Genomic DNA, 16,130 nt, shown 5'->3' on the forward strand with positions numbered 1-16,130 from the left:
AAATATCTTCCGTTGGTGGGATTCGAACCCGCGACCCACTTGTGTAGTGACCATGTCATTTACCACTACATCAGACGGCCGTTGAACAGACAGACACCACATTGAGCTTCTCGCCGAATCTTCTCAGTGGTTTCCGATCCGGTGGTAGACTCTGCGAAGCACTGCTCTTGGTAGGACTAGTGTTAGCAACGTCCTCAGGTTGGGGCTCCGTGAGCTCTCTTACTCACTCGATAACTTGGTTCCAGTGTAGGTAGGAAAAAAAGCCTAGTCTACAATAAGCTAGCATTGCGTGCATTGAAGCCACCTTCACATCTGTCAACGAAGAAAAACGCAATAAAAAAATTTAAAAAATTTATTTGCAAAATGAATCTTAAAAACAAAATAATGGCAACTAAAAATGAACGATAGTGACCATCGCCAACTAGACATTGTAGGTCCTGTTCGCACACTTCAGATAGTCGAGGAGAGTGAGCGAGATGCGTTATTTCAAGGATAAACTAAGGAAGTTATCAGTTATATTATTGCCTTCTTTTATATGATAAGGTTATCAGCATTTTATGTTATGCGGTTTGATGATAAGGACTATTATGCTACGACATGTTCTAATATCGAACTTAAAAAGCTACTAGATACATTCCGTTTTACTCTTGTTTATTCAGAAGATCTTACAGGAATATACGATGCTTTAGAAAATATAGCCCGTATGTATACACATATATGTATGAGTAATTGCGTAATGACTGGTGTTGGGTAGATTTCGGTTTGAAGAATTTTACAACCAATGCAATGAATTATTGAGTATTCGGTCTCATCTTTTAAGATAAACAGTGTTCATATCATGATGTCCATTGTCTCCGAAATAAAGCAGAAGCTCCATTATGCTAATTAATCGGCGCGGCTTAAAAACTTGAAAGAGGCATCATTCTGTTTGTAATGAAAACACGCATCAGTCTATCTCTTGGTTCCAGCGACATCCATAACGGTCTGTAGCTACACTATGTGGGCCGTCGCGTCAGCTTGTCTTGCTTTATTACTGGTGGTAGGACCTCTTGTGAGTCCGCACGCGTAGGTACCACCAACCTGCCTACTTCTGCCGTGAAGCAGTAATGCGTTTCGGTTAGAAGGGTGGGGCAGCCGTTGTAACTATACTTGAGACCTTAGAACTTATATCTCAAGGTGGGTGGCGCATTTACGTTGTGTATGTCTATGGGCTCCAGTGGCCACTTGGCACCAGGAGGGCTGTGAGCTCGTCCACCCATTTAGGCAACAAAAAAATAAAAAAACATCATGTAAGCCGTGAGATCGTCTACCAACCTAACGTGTGGCACTCGGGAACTGCCGCGGTAAAGCTATTGCATAGCATTTTTTATCAACTTATGCAATTATAATTAGACAATGATAATTTAATATTAAAACATAAAACAAGACCACGCTATATTTAACATTAATAAAACCAAAACCTTCACACTCATAAGCTAGCGCGCGCGAGAGAGTGAAATGGGCAGACTTTTCATGATGCGCATGCAGTGTGACGTCACGCCGCGCGCTTATTCACAAACACTACACAAGCGCAACGTGTGAATGTGTCGAACGCGAGCTACATGGTAGGCGGAGTGAGTGGTGTTAGGTTTTTCCGTTACGGAATTTCATGATTCGGTCGCCGCGCTCAAGGCCCGCGATAAAAGCTATGCAATAGCTTAAAAAGTGTTTCTCAATATGTACACGTTATATTTTAAGAAATTGACAAACTCATCACCCTGTATATAAAAATAACGATGTTTTCAAAATCGCGCTATATTTACGATAAGATAACGATTTAGTAAACAAAACATACAAACCTAGTTTCAGTGTGTGTTGTTGCACACATGCAAATCGATCTTTTTTCCTACCTATTTGCTGGTAGCTTTTTTTTAAGCTACGCCTGGATGGGTAGTTGATCTCACGCAAGGGCGGATCCAGCTTTGGCGCCAGGAGGGGGTCACATAGTCGTGGGCATGTTAAGAACTTATAATTTAATTTTGATAACAATAGATAATAAAAAAATCATGATGTTCTTCAATTAGTCCAAGTTAGTTCAAGTCCTGGAACTAGCTCGGGGGGGGTCATGACCCCCATGACCCCCCCCCCTGGATCCGCCGTTGAGCTCACGGGCTCAACCTGAAAGAATTGGCTAATACTAGCCCTAGCAAGAGCAGTGCTTCGCAGAATCTACCACTAGATCGGAATCGCGACCCACTGAGAAGATCCGGCGAGGAACTCAGTAGGCTGTCGATCTCTTGTGATCTTACAATTCCACGTTCATCACCAGACCAGACTAAGCTCATTTGTGGAATATTAATGTTACATCTTCAAAAGCACAGTTTGGCCTTAACTAAGTGAATACTGTACGAATATCTAAGCGTCTTTCTGTTTTTATTAGTTCACGGCTCACCAGATACTAAGCGTTTATCACAACACATAGACGTAGATACTGGCACGATTGTCACTACTCACCTTAACACGTGAGATTGAAGTTTTAATAGTGCTATTTTTTAATGGTTGTCTCATCCTTCAAGCCCTAACTAATGACCGATAAAAGGCAGAAAGGCAAGTCTGAAGCAGGTTTTATTAAATGGTCACCAACGCGACTGATTTAATAACGGTATCGGATTCGGATAATAACCGTTTTCTAAAGTATCCACATATTTCGCATATTTTAAAGTACAACACCCTGTATAAATAGTATATATTAGTATAAATAGTATATATTAGTATAAATAAGTTAATGTTAACTTATGAAACAGTGATCTGGTTAAGAAATATGTACTTACTGTACCTGCTTGTGCGTGTAAATAATCACATTAAGTTAAATTATTTAAGTTAAATAAAACAATGAATTTAAAGTATGTTTTGTTTTCTTAAAACCTTTGCTATAATTTTAATGTCATATCTATATGTGGCATAATATCAGGCACAAACTAAATTTAGTAAGTTTGTCTGATGTGTTCGTAAACTGATTTACCTTTTTCCTTAGTACACATTCCCGATCCTGCGGACAAAATGGAAAGCAGTCGACGTCGCCCCAAACACATCATTTCGGATCCTCCCGATCCACTAACGGTGCTTTTAGGTACCTCAAACACCGGTTATTGTTCTCGTCCGGTAGTAAATTAACCCTCAGACACAGCCCACTGAGTTTCTCGCCGGATCTTCTCAGTGGGTCGCGTTTCCGATCCGGTGGTAGATTCTGCGAAGCACGGCTGTTGCTAGGATTCGTGTTAGCAGCGTCGTCAGGCTTGAGCCGCCCCGTGAGCTCACCCACTAGTTAAGGTTACGCTGATATAGCCTCGCAAGGCTCTCAGCTTAAGTAGAAAAAAAAAAAAAAAAACTTAATGACGAGATTGTTTTCAATCAAACCGTTTTTCTTGCTTAAGTCTCAGTATAGTTACAACGGCCGCCCCACCCTTCGAAGCGAAACGTATTTCTACTTCGTGGCAGAAATAGGCAGCATACCTGTGCTAGCTCACAACATACCCGACCACCAGAGGAATGTCATAATTAAAAAGTAATATTGAAAATTAAAAACAAATTCAACTCAAAGTAATATTGAAAATAAAAAGATGTAACTGTCATAAGCGACATCTCTGAAGGCAATCTTGTACTACGACCAAAGATTTCATACGTTCAATATTTTATTAGAATGTTTTAATAAACGTCGCTAGATGGCATTAAACTTTATCGCTTTTATAGTTTGTAGTTCGTTACATTGCCAAAAGATGTCGCTATCACCATTTATTATTTTACGTAATTAAATTCAAGTTTGATCATGCGTTTTTAGGCAATAAAAAGCATCATAATTATTATTTCCGATGTCTCGAATACAATAAAAGCGCGTGATTAAGCCGTAAAAGTTTTAATTATGTCTGCGAATCGCGGAAACCAAAGAAAATAACTAAAAATAATAATAATTATTTTTCCCCCATTTTATATTTATATTTTTAAGTCACCAAGTTAGTATGTAACCAGTGTAATTCTTGCACATACAAGATAAATATCGTATCTGGTATTTGAAACATGTTATCTTATCTTATATCTTATTACATATAACTTTAGACGAGCAATTCTTGTATATATATATATATATATATATATATACAATCTGAATCTCGGAAACGGCTCCAACGATTTTCATAAAATTTAGTATACAGGGGATTTCGGGGGCGATAAATCGATCTAGCTACGATTTATTTTCAGAAAATGTTGTTTTATTCGTGTTTTCAATAATCAACTTTATCGATAACTAGCGACCCGCCCTCGCTTCGCTTCGGAAACATTAAAACACACATGAAACAAAACAAAAAAAATTAAAAAAGTAGCCTATGTTCATCAGGGACAATGTCGGCTTCTAATGGCAAAAGAATTTTTCAAATCGGTCCAGTAGTTTTGGAGCCTATTCGAAACAAACAAACAAACAAATCTTTCCTCTTTATAATATTATTACTAGCGACCCGCCCTCGCTTCGCTTCGGAAACATTAAAACACACATGAAACCAAAAAAAATAAATAAAAAAGTAGCCTATGTTCATCAGGAACAATGTCGGCTTCTAATGGAAAAAGAATTTTTCAAATCGGTCCAGTAGTTTCGGAGCCTATTCGAAACAAACAAACAAACAAATCTTTCCTCTTTATAATATTAGTATAGATAGTATAGATCAACTTTTTGACTCTTCACGACATCTATTGGCGAATAATAATACTATTTTCCAATGGCACGAAGCCAATGAGTGTTTGGTTTAAGGTTAGACCAAGAAAATGAATTGCTTATTTATATTATTTTGTGTCTTTTTAACTCACGTGTTCACTTAAAAATGCCTAAACGATCTTGGAATCTATATAATAATATTATTAATACGTGAAGCAAAAACTTTGTACCCTTTTTACGAAAATTGCGCGGACGGAAGAGTACGAAGTTTCCCACAGTTATATAGAGAATATAGAGAAGGAGTGCGCAATGCTAATATTTTTTTAAATAATACATAAAAGATACATTAAATCATTAAAGAAAACATTACACACACTACCATTTATTTGACACACACATGCATGCATACTATTTGTTTATTATCAGACTTTTCATAATGCATAAAGTCTATAGTCAAATTGAGAATAGATTAAATATTGTTAGTCGTTGTTAATATTTGTCTAAAGTGTAGTTTTGGCGAAATTTGTGATTATAGAAGTGAGTCGTCTATTATCAAAGGTGGCAATCTGTGCATTTGGACAAAATTTTTTTATTGATATGTCAATACAGATTGATTTGAATATAATCGTCTCCTTCAAAGAATACGGTTCAAAACCTGCATTAAATAAAGGTTAATACTTAACCTGTTATTTATCTAAGATGTCGTTCCGAAGAGTTTTGTGACTGCCAATGGAATACAAAGTGAATAATTCGTTTTTCTGATTTACCAATCATTGTCCAAAAGTCAGATTGCCGGCTTTGATAATAGTCGACTCAAGTATAATAAATAGTATTTAACAATAAAACCATAATAATGTTCAAACTTATAATTTCAATTGATTATAGTCAAATTTCGACTCCTACGGGACCACTAGTATTTTATCAATATGTAATTCATATTTAAAAACAATTTCTAAAAAACACAATTTATCAAAAACAAAAACGAGTAAAGCTCAGTCATCGTCTAGTTATATTGTAAATGTGGATACTATCGTATTACTACACGCTAGGGTAACGCTTGGATAGTCTCTCAAGGCTATCAGCATTGGTAGGAAAAAATAGTCAAATAAATGAAACTGGATTATTGTTCAACATTTATTGTTTTCAGTAACATTAATTGAAGTGAAACTTCTTTATCGGCGTTGGAAAAAAATTTACCGTCACATTTTTCGGTTACGCGTCACATTTTTCCGTTACGCGCCATCTTTTTCTTCACCATTCATTGCCGTACACAAGTGAAGGTGCCTCTTTACTCGGTAACAATAATTATAAAATACCGATGATTTTAAGTGGAGATTTTAATGTAAATTTTGCATCGGAAAATTCTTTGAAGCTAGTTGAATTTCTGAAAGATAAATTGAATTTATCCATGAAAAACAGTCCTCAAACGTCAACAACAAGATCTGGCACTACAATTGATGGAGTTTTTACTCGGTCACTAAATTTCGTGGAATGTAAACCATATATTTCATATTTCAGTTACCATAAGCCATTAATTACAAAAATATATAATGACAATGACAATGATAGTAATAATTCTATTACAATTAATGAAATGCTGTAATAATCTTAGTAGCAAAAAGGTAAAGTGAAATAATTGTATTATTTGTATTCATGTCTATGATAATAAAATCCTTTTGTTTAAACTTTATCTAATTTAACTTTATTTAACCAATTTCTAGAAAGTTGCATGTAGATCATTTTTCGAAAAATAAGGCCATAAACAAGTTTCACTTCTTACGTGTGTACACTAGTACACGCACACATTTTTTAACAATTACCATTACTACATTATGTATCTAATTTGATGAATATTTATAACGATATGGAATATTCTAAAAGTGGTTAAACAATAATAAAGGACTTAACTGCGTTTTCGGTACAATATTAAGAAAACAACATTTAAAGCCTTTATTTTCCATAAATTATTGTATTTTACACGGTATCCTTGAATTAAATAAAACTGAATTCGTCTTTTTTCTCAATAACAGAGAGTTCAGTCAATCAATATAAGAGTCGACTATTATCAAAGCCGGCAATGTGACTTTTGAACAATTACTGGTAAATCAGAAAAACGAATTATTGACTTTGTATTCCATTGGCAGTCACAAAACTCTTCTGAACGACATCTTAGATAAATAACAGGTTAAGTATTAACCTTTATTTAATGCAGGTTTTGAACCGTATTCTTTGAAGGAGACAATTATATTCAAATCAATCTGTATTGACATATCAATAACATTTTTTTGTCCAAATGCACAGATTGCCACCTTTGATAATAGACGACTCATAAGAAAAATCTCTTTTAAAAAAAATGTTTCATATAAAAATTATACAAAAAAGGTTTTTATTTACATACTCGTATTTATAGCATGAACCGTTTCAATGAAAGTCGTATTAAGTATAATTCTTATTGACATAAACCTAAAAATACAAAAAACAACTTAGAAATGTTACCTAGAAATGACCTTAAAACTTATATCTCAAGGTGGGTGGCGCATTTACGTTGTAGATGTCTATGGGCCCCAGTAAACACTTAACACCAGGTGGGCTGTGAGCTCGTCCATCCATGCGAGAGAGAGAGAGTTTAGTAGTGGGTCCCAAGTTCAGGGTACCTGAGGATCAGCGGGTGGCGGCGGAAACCGGAAACCACTGGGTCTGTCAATGTCCCCGTCAACAAATCTCGTCCCACGACGCGGGTTCGAACACACGTAAACGCCGCGTGTTCCAAGAATCATTTATTACTGGTGGTAGAACGTCTTGTAAGTCCGCACGGGTAGGTACCTACCACCACCCTGTCTATTTCTGCCGAGAAGCAGTAATTCGTTTCGGTTTGAAGGGTGGAGCAGCCGTTGTAACTATACTGAGACCTTACACCTTATATCTCAAGGTGGGTGGCAGCATTTATGTTGTAGATGTCTATGGGCTCCGGTAACCACTTAACATCAGATGGGCCGTGAGCTCGTGCATCAAATTAAGCAAAAAAAAAATCAAGGCTTACTTCCAGAGTAGAAGAGAAAAGGGAAGAAATAGAAGTGGATTTCTAACCTCCACGCTGCAACACAGCTTGGCTATCGGACGGCGAAATTTAGTATTGGAGGGTGATTACTATCTACTAGGACAAGGTTCTATCACCGGTTGTGTTTAAGGCCCAGGTTTCAAACCAGCCTGGAGCTTGGGTTAAGCCTACGGAAGCGGGAAGCAACGACTGCTGTACCCAAAACATCACTACATTATCCAAAGTTTAAATGAATAATATTATTATCATTGTCTCACTAGAATTGTCTCTTGCATTCTACGAATAAATAATAGCTTGCATTTCAATTCGTATTTGTACTTACTTAACTAATGATAAGGAAATTTAAAAATGTAACGCTCGCTCTGTTCATTGTCACTATCATTTCATTGGCGATAAATTTGGTATTGGTGGGATGTATTTTATTAGCCGCTAAACGATGGCGCATCATGGATCATTTATTTACTCATGCTATCTAGAGCAGGGATTACGTGAAAGATTATATGTTTAAGAGGGGAGTGAGCGAAGAAATTGTATATGATGATAGAGGATGAAGAAGAAAATATGTTGCGCCGACCCCAAGTGCTGGGAGAAGGGCAGGAGAATGATGATGAGCAAGGCCTGCTAGTAGTCTATTTGAAGACTGATGAACTCAACTATGGCACGAAGTATCCCCAAGGGTCAATTTGTCAGGATAGGAAGAACGCAGGCTCAATTTTATTGTAATATCCACATGGGACGCATTGCTATACCAGGGTAGAACTAGACAAGACCTTAGCATTTATAATTTGCGTAATCGTGTTAGGACCTCTTGTGAGTCCCCACGGGTAGGTACCACCACCCCGCCTATTTCTGTCTCGAAGCAGTAATGCGTTTCGGCTTGAAAGCGGGTGGGGCAACCGTTGTAACTCTGAGACCTTAGAACTTATATCTCAAGGTGGGTGGCGCATTTACGTTGTAGATTTCTATGGGCTCCAGTAACCACTTAACACAAGGTGGGCTATGAGCTCGTCCACACATATAAGCAAAAAAAAAATTCAAATCCTCCAGGCAGGTAATAATTTTTATAGCTCCACCACAGGTTTGACAGCCAAGTATCGTGTGCCATCGAGGAAGGAGGCGGAGAGACCAAAAGGTTTCCGTAGCTCTGACCTGTGTCTCTCCTAATGCTCACAAGAAGTCTGAATGGCAGTCATCGATGCAATGACTGCAAATCTGGATTTACAATAATTAATAATCTTCTGTAGTATTTAAGAAGGATTTTAATAAATATACTGAACCAAATTTTTTATTAATACCTTTGTCAACGCGTGTTCCATTTATTTTACTTTATCTTGTATTTATAATTATTATATGAATGTATTTGAACAACAGAACACACAGCAAAAACAGTTTGCAGTTGAGTCGAATATGGTCGGTTCCTCACTTCATAAATGTTAACCAATTTAGTAAAAAGTATTTTAAACGTCTAAGCAACGATTACTTTTATAATTAATAGTTAGTTTTTTCAATCATTAATATTCTTGGTTATAACCCTATTCTTACAAGTAATCGTAAGCGATCTGCCATATGTATATACAGTAATAGTTGCTTGAAGCACTATCTATAAATATTACCTGAATCGGATAAGACACGTGAGCGCATCGAAGGACCAAACATATTAAACTGCTTTTATTTTGTGGTGCTGGGTAATGGCTGATTTGAGTGATGAAACTAACACTTATACACGAAAGCCGCTGCTAAGACAGGTAATATGATATTAATATAAGAATCTACACCGTGTGCTGGTACCATATAAACCCAAATGAACCCACCGTAAGACTTGACGTTGAAGTCTTCATTATATTGTATGACCCCTTTCAAACGACTGAACGGGTTACTGGTAGCCTGATATCAAAGCTGAAATGAAAGAGAATATTGTGAAATCTCTCATTTACGTGAGTAAGCAAGAAACAATTCTTGAGCTCAAGGCTGAGCAACCAAAAACCAACGCGTCGAATCTTTGTGAAAAAACTATCGAAAACGTCAGAGCTTCTTAGCGAGGACCTTTTATCAGAGTTGTGGTGACTATTTCCTGGATATTTTATTCTGTAATTAATCGGAACATGTTTACTTTACAAGACAATAAAAAATCGCATATCACATAAAAACCACGTCTTTTTTACATTAGCTAATGCATTGTTATTAAAGTCTGCTAGAAAAACTTGGGAGGGAGAGATGGTGGGACATCGTGAGACGCACCAAGTCTGCCCCCTCCAACGTGACGATCACGACCACTCTGACAAAAGTGACACGATTGAGAAGAAGAAGAAAAACTAAACTCATAATTGGTAGGCAGCGGCTTGGCTCTGCCCCTGGCATTGCTGAAGTCCATGGGCGACGGTAACCACTCACCATCAGGTGGGCCGTATGTTCGTCTGCCTACAAGGGCAATAAAAAATACATAAAAAAAAAAGTTTTTTTTATGGTATTTAATTTGTAGCTCCTCATCAGTACTGGACCATGGAACTGCTATTTTATGTTCGGCCTCTGCGTTGGATCACCGACCGTGATGATTCCGCAGATACGAAAAGACATCAATTCCACTATTGTCATTAATGAGGATATGGCTTCGTGGATACGTAAGTCTGTTATTTTGAGTATTACAATTTCGTTGGGAACCCACAAATATTACTTTAGTAAATTATCCCGATGCAGAAAACACAATAAGCGAAGTTTGAAGAAATATTCTTTGGAACGGTCAAAGAGAAGATCTTCTGCGGTGTGCCTTAAATAAATGCTGTTTTGAAGGTGTTGCAAGATTTTTTTTGAAACATTAGCGAAGTCAGGTTTTTGCTAGAATTCTGCCATTCTGTTATAGCTACCGTTATGGTCACTCTAACCGGCGCCATCTAGGCGGGCTTCGGATAGCCTGCCGACCGAGAGGGCTGGTGGTCGTGGCGCCGACGACCGCCAGTCCGGCGTCCCGAGAGGGAGGGTGATGGGAGAGATGTGCTCCGCACTAAACGCTTCACTTTCCCCCTTTGCCTTTTCATGAGTTCTGTCTCATGCGAGGTTTGGACGTTGGTTGTTGAGCGACAGGAGGTTTTAGTCAGTTCGACATGCCCCGCCCTCCATCCCCAGTGGACGCCCTCCATCCCCAGTGGACGGCGGAAAAAAAAAGCTACCGTTATAACTAATTCGATTACCACGATGGATTCTTTAAAAAATTCGTAATTCATAGCAGCACCCAGGCATCTTTATTGTTCTTTTGTTGCACCTACTATGTTGTTCTTTCGATGTCAGTGGCACATTATGCTCTGACGGTATGCGATCACCATTCCTAATGGATATTAGCAATGCGACGGGCACAGGCCGTCAAATTTCATTTGAAGCGATAAAAGTCTCAGCGACCAGGCAACAGCCAGGATATTATTCCAGAGCCTGATTATTATTATTAAGTTTTTATAATATCTGTCGTGGCGTGCAACCTCTCTAACAGGACATAAGACCTACAATGACTAGACACAGACTAAGACAGACAGTTGACAATAATTCGAAAATAAAGAGAGAAATGGAACGAGGGCGTACGTGACTAGCGGCAGGCAGTACTTTTTTGACTTCCTAAAAGACCGACACGAACCAGACGACAAAGAACGTATTGACCGTTCTTCTAAGTACATAAAACTGACGACAAAAGAACTAACTGACCGTTTAAATGATCCTTCGACCGTTCAATATCTGACCCAAACAAAATATAATATTAGCACACCATATTAACTGAAATTCAAAATCATCAGATAATTTTAGGTGGTCAGTGTGGCCGGTGGTACTGTATTACTTACGGTACTGACTTGTTGTGTTATTCAGGTTGCATGAGCAATTGTCCTGATATCATTTATTTATCTTTTAACTGGCTTTCCTTTTTATTTTTACCCGCTCTGGATATCTAAAAATCATCCCTATTTATATTGTCATTTAAAATTTGATTTTCAGCGGCCATCCACAGCTACAGCGCTCTCCCGTGGGTTTTCATATTGCCATCGTTGATCAGGATCTCCGGCCGCAAGAAGTCCTACATCTTAGTTTGCATCTTCGCCTGCATCGGCTTCCTCACACACTACTGTAGTAAAACTATCATTCACGTAATCATAAGCGAAGTGTTAAAAGGAGTACTTACAGCTTCACATTTCACAGTGTCCGTAGTCATAGTAACTGAGTACACATCTCCGAGATACAGAGGGGTGTTCTTAACACTGAAATCTGCTTCTTTCTTTTGGGGTATTCTAGTAGCTAATGCAATAGGAACTTTTTTCCATTGGCGAAACATAGCGGTGCTTGGAATAATCTGTTCAGCATACAATTTATTCACCGTTGTAGTATGGCCAGAATCTCCTCTTTGGTTAGCTGATAAAGGAAGATGCCACGACTGTATATCAGCACACAGATGGTTGAAGGGTAGCGACCTTATTTCAGAGAAAGAACTCAAAAGACTGACAAGCTTATGTTCGGAAATTAAACAAGATAAAGGCAAGATAAATGTGAAAAAGAACTTTCTAGATTTCTTTAAAATGTTAAATGATCGAGAGTTCTACAAACCGGTTTTATTTACGATTTTGTTAATCGGTTTATACATATTCTCAGGTAAATTAATATGTACAGTTTACTCGTTAGAGATATTAAAGAGAATCACAAATAACGAAATCGTAGCTTACAAAGGAATGCTGATATTGGATACTGTAACCGTTCTAAGTGTCTACGTTGGCTGTTTTATAACGAAATTATTTAAAAGACGTTCCGTATTATTAGCCACTTCTAGTGTGGCAGTAATGTTTTTGTTTTCTATTTCATTATATTTATATTTAATCAAATTAAAATTTATATTAGATAGCGTTTATATATCTATTACATTGTTAACTGGATTTACGATGGCCATTTCATCTGGCCCTATGATATTGTCTCTAGCGATTTCGGGAGAATTGATTTCGTTAAGATTTCGTAGCTTTTCACTGTGCGTTACAGTTTTAATATTCAAATCGTTGAATGGTACAGTTATGAAATTTTCACCGTTTACGTTTCGTTATTTTGGACTGCACGGCGTGTTCTTTATTTACGGCTCATTCTCGTTAACTTTCTTATTTTTATTGTACCTATATCTACCAGAAACTAAGGACAGATCGCTGCAAGAAATAGCCGATTCGATGAATGAAAAAAAACGAAATGTAGCCGAAGAGACAAAAATGATTACTAATGTACTTAATGATGAAAAAATAATTACGTAGTGGACATTTTTAAAAATTAAATTAAATTAAATTTTATTTCACATTGTGTAGTTTAATAGTAAGCTCCAATGGTGTTGTGTAGTTAAGAGTCCTGAAATACAAGTATTATGAAGATTTTTGAAGTTCTAAATCATTTCAAATTTTTCTTTTTCCCAACAATTCTGTTTGCAGTATCAATAAATGTATTTTGGTCACATCATTCTTATCACTTTTTTTCTGTGAGAGTCAAAAGAAAACTGGTAGGGTATGAATATTAAAAACCGCTAAACTTCAAATAACATATAGAAAAGTATAATATAGACTATATAAGATAATAACTTTGATACGTTATAAGTTTTCAGGAATCACAATCCCTAGAATTCATTTAGATGAAGGCGCTAGATGCCAGAAATATTTACATACCAGAAAAATATACGCATAATCTGAATGCTGACAGTTAATAGACACCAACTCAGCAAAATAATGAAACACATTTTTATTTTTTTATTTGGCTCACAATACACATCACAAGCTAAAAAGATACATAAAAAAACACAAGTAAAAAGAAACAAAATCTGGCTTGCAATATGAGTTATGTGCGCACGACAAAACAAGACATATAGTGCTGAATTTGTACAACAATATTCCTGACAATTACGACAAAACAACACGATAACGAAAACTAATCTAACGTATAATGTAAGGAAAAATATTCACAATATAATACATTAAACAATTACATTAACCTACCTATTAATAACGTGGAGGATGCCCTTGAACATTTTTCTAAACGTAACTAACCTACAAGTAAAAATATCCAACTCATTCAACATTGAAACAAGCTGTGAAAATTTAACTAGACTACTACTTTAACTATCTTATAATTATTTTAAAAGTTCTTCGGTTGTCTCATCGGTTATATTATCTGTTTTGTTGGTTTGTTCTGTCTTTTTTACTTCTTGGAAGCAATCATCTATTTCCAGCAAGCTTTTACCTTTAGTTTCAGGCATATATTTATATATGACTATCAACAAAACAGAGGTGGTCAAGCCGAAAAACAGAAAAGCTCCATGTAACCCGAATTTTTCGAAGCTCGCCGGCGCCAACTTCAGTAAAGTTCCACTGACAATTTTATGTAAAATCCCCACAGTGCCTAAGTATAAGCTTCTATTTTTAACAGGAACTATTTCTCCAAACAACACCCCAGTCATTATAGCAGGTCCACAGCTGACCGCCAAAGAAAATATTGATAAAAGAAATATACTCAGGGTATTGTTTTCCGGTAAAATTCCTTTCTTAATTAAGTAAAGATGAAAGGACATTGCGAATAAAATGCAATTTGAAAATGAAGTGAATATTAAAATCATTGCGCGTCTTCTCATGACTTTTGTTAGAAAACAAGTCAAATAGACGCTTATTACGGTAACTCCGTCTAGTATTAGCATTCCAGTGTATGCCATAGATTTACTACTGGTTATTTTCATGAAAATCACTAACGGATACACTGTGCATACCGTTTTCCCGGCGAAAACATTAATTAGCATCAAAGTTAGGCATATAACCATAGGCTTGTAAAATTTTTTTTCTTTCATCCTTTTAACAGCTTCCCACCAATGATCTTTAATTTCAGGATCTATTGTCTCATATCGAATTAGCCTGCTCAATTCTTTTTCTTCTTCTGCACTTGTGCCTTTCAACCATCGATGGGATTTGATGCATCGTTCTTTGAAGCCCCTACTGGCTAACCAATAAGGAGATTCAGTCCACGCTGCTAACGTTATGATATTGTAAATTGAACAGACAACACCACAGAGAGCAATATATTTCCAGTGGAAAAATGTTCCAATAGCATTAGCCATCCAAACTCCCCAATAATATGACGCCAGTTTCATGGTCAGAAAGACACCCCGATATTTGGGCGAGGCGTACTCTGTGATTATAACTATTGTGAGGGTCAGATAGGCTGCGGCAACCACGCCTTGGATGACTTCGCTGGTGATGATGTGGATAACAGTTTCGCTGAAGTAGAAGACCAGGGACCCAATGAAAGCATTTACGGAGACTATGATGAAAGGGATTCTTCTGCCGTAGACTCGTATGATGATTGGGAGTATCACTACCCAGGGTACACCGACGTAACATGTGATGGATGCTGTATAAATAAATAAAATCATCAATATTGAAATCTGGATTTATATTTATAATAGTAGACATAATTTTACATTTTATTTAAGTTTATTAACTGTTACTAGTATAAATACAGATTAGAAAGAGTGATTCCACCTTAATCAGTGATCATATATATTAAATACTTAAACCTCAATAAACTACAATGCACATTGAGGCATTAACCTTCAGCTACTCTTAATCGATAGAAAAATGGATTCAAATAAATAAAAAATAAAGCCTGGAAAGAAAATACGTGGTTCTACGGGGTAACGAATCTCAACCTCTGACTTACGTATCCAGGACGCCATTTCTTCATCAATGATCTCCATGTTATTGGTCTCATTCCTCATCTGGGGTATGAAGACAGCTGGGGCTCCGGAGAACAAGCCAATGATGAAATAGCATGTCCAAGCTCCACTGCAGATTATCAGCTGGAGAAGAGAAATGTTCTTTTACAGTTTTACCAATTCCAGATTATCTGATGCCCTTAAACAGCCTTACCACCTCTGCCTGATTTAGCTGTTGGTGTGTGCTGTTACGGCAATTGAATTGGTTGAAATTGAGGCTCAACGATTGACGCCCAGATTTTGAATAATCTCTGTTTTAGTCTTCACATGAAACTCCAGTGAATCGACTAATTCACTGATTTACTGGTGGTAGGATCTCTTGTGAGTCCGCACGGGTAGGTACCACCACCCCGCCTATTTCTGCCGTGAAGCAGTAATGCGTTTCGGTTCGAAGGGCGGGGCAGCCGTTGTAACTATTGAACTTATATCCCAGGGTGGAAAAAAAAAAAAAAAAGGTGGGTGGTTACGTAGTAGATGTCTATGGGCTCTAGTAACCACTTAACACCAGGTGGGCTGTGAGATAGTCCACCGATCGACCATATAAAAAAAAAAGTCATAACCATTCATTTATTGTAACCAATAGTGATTAGTACGGTAATAGTGAATAAATAAAACTTGTTGAATCTATTGAAGGTTGT

General features: G+C 37.0%; 1 protein-coding gene across 1 annotated transcript; it reads left to right on the forward strand.

The window, feature by feature from the left end:
- The first annotated feature begins 9,107 nt into the window (after positions 1–9,107).
- LOC101740764 (facilitated trehalose transporter Tret1-like) lies at positions 9,108–16,124 on the forward strand. Its single transcript, XM_004922667.4, has 3 exons — positions 9,108–9,484; positions 10,219–10,357; positions 11,712–16,124. The coding sequence occupies exons 1-3, from the start codon at positions 9,428–9,430 to the stop codon at positions 12,995–12,997; spliced, it is 1,482 nt and encodes a 493-aa protein (XP_004922724.1). The 5' UTR covers positions 9,108–9,427; the 3' UTR covers positions 12,998–16,124.
- Positions 16,125–16,130: the final 6 nt, after the last annotated feature.

The sequence above is a fragment of the Bombyx mori genome, chromosome 16 (assembly GCF_030269925.1).
Source record: "Bombyx mori chromosome 16, ASM3026992v2".
Classification (NCBI taxonomy): domain Eukaryota; kingdom Metazoa; phylum Arthropoda; class Insecta; order Lepidoptera; family Bombycidae; genus Bombyx; species Bombyx mori.